The sequence below is a fragment of the Corapipo altera genome, unplaced genomic scaffold (assembly GCF_003945725.1).
Source record: "Corapipo altera isolate COAL_440 unplaced genomic scaffold, ASM394572v1 131729, whole genome shotgun sequence".
NCBI lineage: Eukaryota > Metazoa > Chordata > Aves > Passeriformes > Pipridae > Corapipo > Corapipo altera.
The window spans coordinates 1-2807 of record NW_020885474.1 but is presented as its reverse complement, the minus strand read 5'-3'; the positions used below and the strand labels follow the sequence as shown (position 1 = coordinate 2807).

Below are 2807 nucleotides of genomic sequence, written 5' to 3'. Positions count from 1 at the left end.
CGCACCCCCCCGGCCCGGGGGGTGGGGAGGGGGACACGCAGCGCTCGGTGCCGGGTCCCACCCGCGCCCCTTTCCCTGCGCTGCTCCCAGCCCCGGGTTTGTCTCCCAGGCCTGGGAATTCCGGGCTGCTCCCCCTTTCCAGCTCCTGAAATCCCCCCGGGGGGGAGGGTCCGGCCTGGCCGTGCCCCCCTCCCGCGGGTGAACCCCCCCCCGCCGCCGCCCGGGGCCTCCCGCCCCCGCCCGCTCCCGTTACCTGCCCGGGAGCGCCGGGAATTGCGGGGATCGGGAATTGCGGCACCTCCCGGCCCGCCCCGCCTTGCGAAACCGCCCGCAGGGGTTCCTCTTCCTCCCCCGGAGGAACCGAACCGCCCCGTCCCGCTCCCAAATCCCTGCTCCGCCTTGGGGCGTTCGGGATTGACCCCGTCCCGACCCCTCGGAGCGCCCCAAAAAGGGCCGGGATGCGCCGACCCCCCTCCCCCGGCCCGGGGGGGCTCCCCCAGCGCCCCTCCCGGGGCCCGTCCGAGCCTTCCCCAGACACAAAGGTGCTCATTGTGCCGCCGGCAAATCCCTAATCCCGCGCTGGGCCCGCGCCTGGCCTCGCTGTCCCACCGGGAATTGCGCTGGGATCGGCCCCGGGATGCGGACACGGCGCTCGGGAGGGGAACTGTGCGGAGGGGGCTTCTCCCTGCGCCCCCCGGGGCTGTGCCCGTCCCGGGGCGGGGGGTCCGGGGCCTGGAGCCCGGAGCTCTCTCGGGCTGTCCCAGGAATCCGGGCTGTGGTCATCGGGATCGGGAGCAGGGCCTGAGTTAATGTTCACCCACTGACCTCTGACTGCAGGAGCAAAGTCCGGAGCTCGGCAGCTCCGGGGGGATTTCAGCGGCCCGGGGGGGCTCGGCCGGGGGCTCCCTGGGAGCTGAGGTGGAAATCGGGGGGCCGGGGGTGTTGGTGGGATCCCCCCGGGGTGGGATCGGGGCCCCGCGGGGGTGCCGGTGCCCCCCTCACCTCCCCCTTTCTCTCCCACCCCCCCCAGCATGTTTCAGACCTTGTACAGCTATTTCTGGTGGGAACGGCTCTGGCTCCCGGCAAACCTCACCTGGGCCGACCTGGAGGACCGGGATGGGCGAGTCTATGCCAAAGCCTCCGACCTGTACATCACCCTCCCCCTGGCCTTCCTCTTCCTCATCGTCCGGCACCTCTTTGAGACGTGAGTCCCTGCCCTGAGCCCCTGAGCCCCTGAACCCCTGGCTCTGTGTCACCTGGCCCTCAGCCTGGCTGGGGGGTGCCTGTGGCACCCCGGGGGTCCCATCGGCCCCCTCCCCAAACCACGTGCCCCCCACACAGATGGGGCTTTGTGCAGCCCCCGCCACCCTTATCGGGCCCAGGCGGCATTTAAGGAGCGATTTGTTGGGCAAACAATGGGAACAGACCCGGCTTTGTTGGGATGGCAGGAGAAGGGAGAAGGGGGGGCCCTTCAGCGGGGCGGGGATGGCCCCGTCCCCCACCCTGGGGTGACACAGGGACCTGGGGGTGGAGGGTCCCCTGTGGCAAAACCCACCTCGGAGAGGGCACGGCAGGGCGGGGAAACTGAGGCACTGAGGGGTCGTGAGTCACCCTGGGGTGGCTTTGGGGGGGGGGCCCAAATCCCACAGGTGACAGAGGTGGGGACAAACATCCCCCTGCTCCTTCCCCAGGTACGTGGCCACCCCCCTGGCCGGGCTCCTGAACGTCAAGGAGAAGATCAGGTTAAAAGCCACCCCCAACGCTGTGCTGGAGAAGTTCTACGCCTCCACCTCCAAACACCCCAAGCAGGTGAGGGGTGGGGGGTGGCCGGGGGTGGGGAGGGGGAGGTGAGCAGCAGGGCCGGGGTCCCCGTGGTGACATCCCCGCTGTCCCCAGGCCGACGTGGAGCTGCTGTCCAAGAGGAGCGGCTGCTCCGTGCGGCAGGTCGAGCGCTGGTTCCGCCGCCGCCGCAACCAGGACCGGCCCAGCCTGCTCAAGAAGTTTCGGGAGGCCAGGTGAGACCCCTGCCCGGTGTCACCGTCCCCCCACGGCAGGGAGGGGGCTGGGAGGGCACCCTTTTGGCCGGGAGCCACGGTGGGAGGGTGGGCTGGGTGGGGTGTGGGGCCGGTGGGTCCGTCCTCCTCCCTCCCTGCCCCCCCGTGCCCGTCTGAGGACCGTCTGCTTCCTTTTTCCAGTTGGAGATTCACCTTTTACCTTATTGCTTTCATTGCTGGCATGGCTGTCATAGTGGATGTAAGTATTGCCCACCCACCCCCAGCAGTGCCTCGTCCCCCTGGGCCCCCTCCCCTCTAACACCCCTGTGTGTCTCCCCCTCCCCATCCCACAGAAACCCTGGTTCTACGACCTCCGGGAGGTGTGGAAGGGATACCCCATCCAGGTGAGCTCCTGATCCCACCCCCGGCATCAGGGTCAGATTTGGGAACTGGGGGTGCAGGGGGGGGTCTCTCTGGGGTCACTCAGTGTCCCTGGCACCCGTGGGGGTTTGGGTGGGGCAGGTTTGCTGAGGGGGGCAGAGGGTCCCCAGGACTCTGTGCCCATGGAAGGGGATCAAACCCCTCTGGGGGACCCAGAGCATCCCCCCAAGCTGCCCCTTGCCCTCCAGAGCATGCTGCCCTCCCAGTACTGGTACTACATGATCGAGCTCTCCTTCTACTGGTCCCTGCTCTTCAGCATCGCCTCCGACGTCAAGCGCAAGGTGGGCTGGGGGTGGGGGGTCTGGGAGGGGGGTGCACACACTGGGAATGGGGGTGAGGGACCAGTGGGAGAATCCAGGGACACGGAGGGGA

At 69.2% G+C, this 2807-nt stretch overlaps 1 protein-coding gene across 1 annotated transcript; it reads left to right on the top strand.

The window, feature by feature from the left end:
* Nucleotides 1–780: 780 nt before the first annotated feature.
* On the top strand, nt 781–2727 carry LOC113940536 (ceramide synthase 2-like; the record flags this gene model as incomplete). The annotated part of the gene is made up of 7 exons (XM_027631691.1): nt 781–918; nt 1031–1204; nt 1692–1809; nt 1897–2015; nt 2196–2253; nt 2348–2398; nt 2624–2727. Coding segments are annotated over exons 2-7 (623 nt in total), but the record flags the coding sequence as incomplete, so codon positions are not given.
* Nucleotides 2728–2807: the final 80 nt, after the last annotated feature.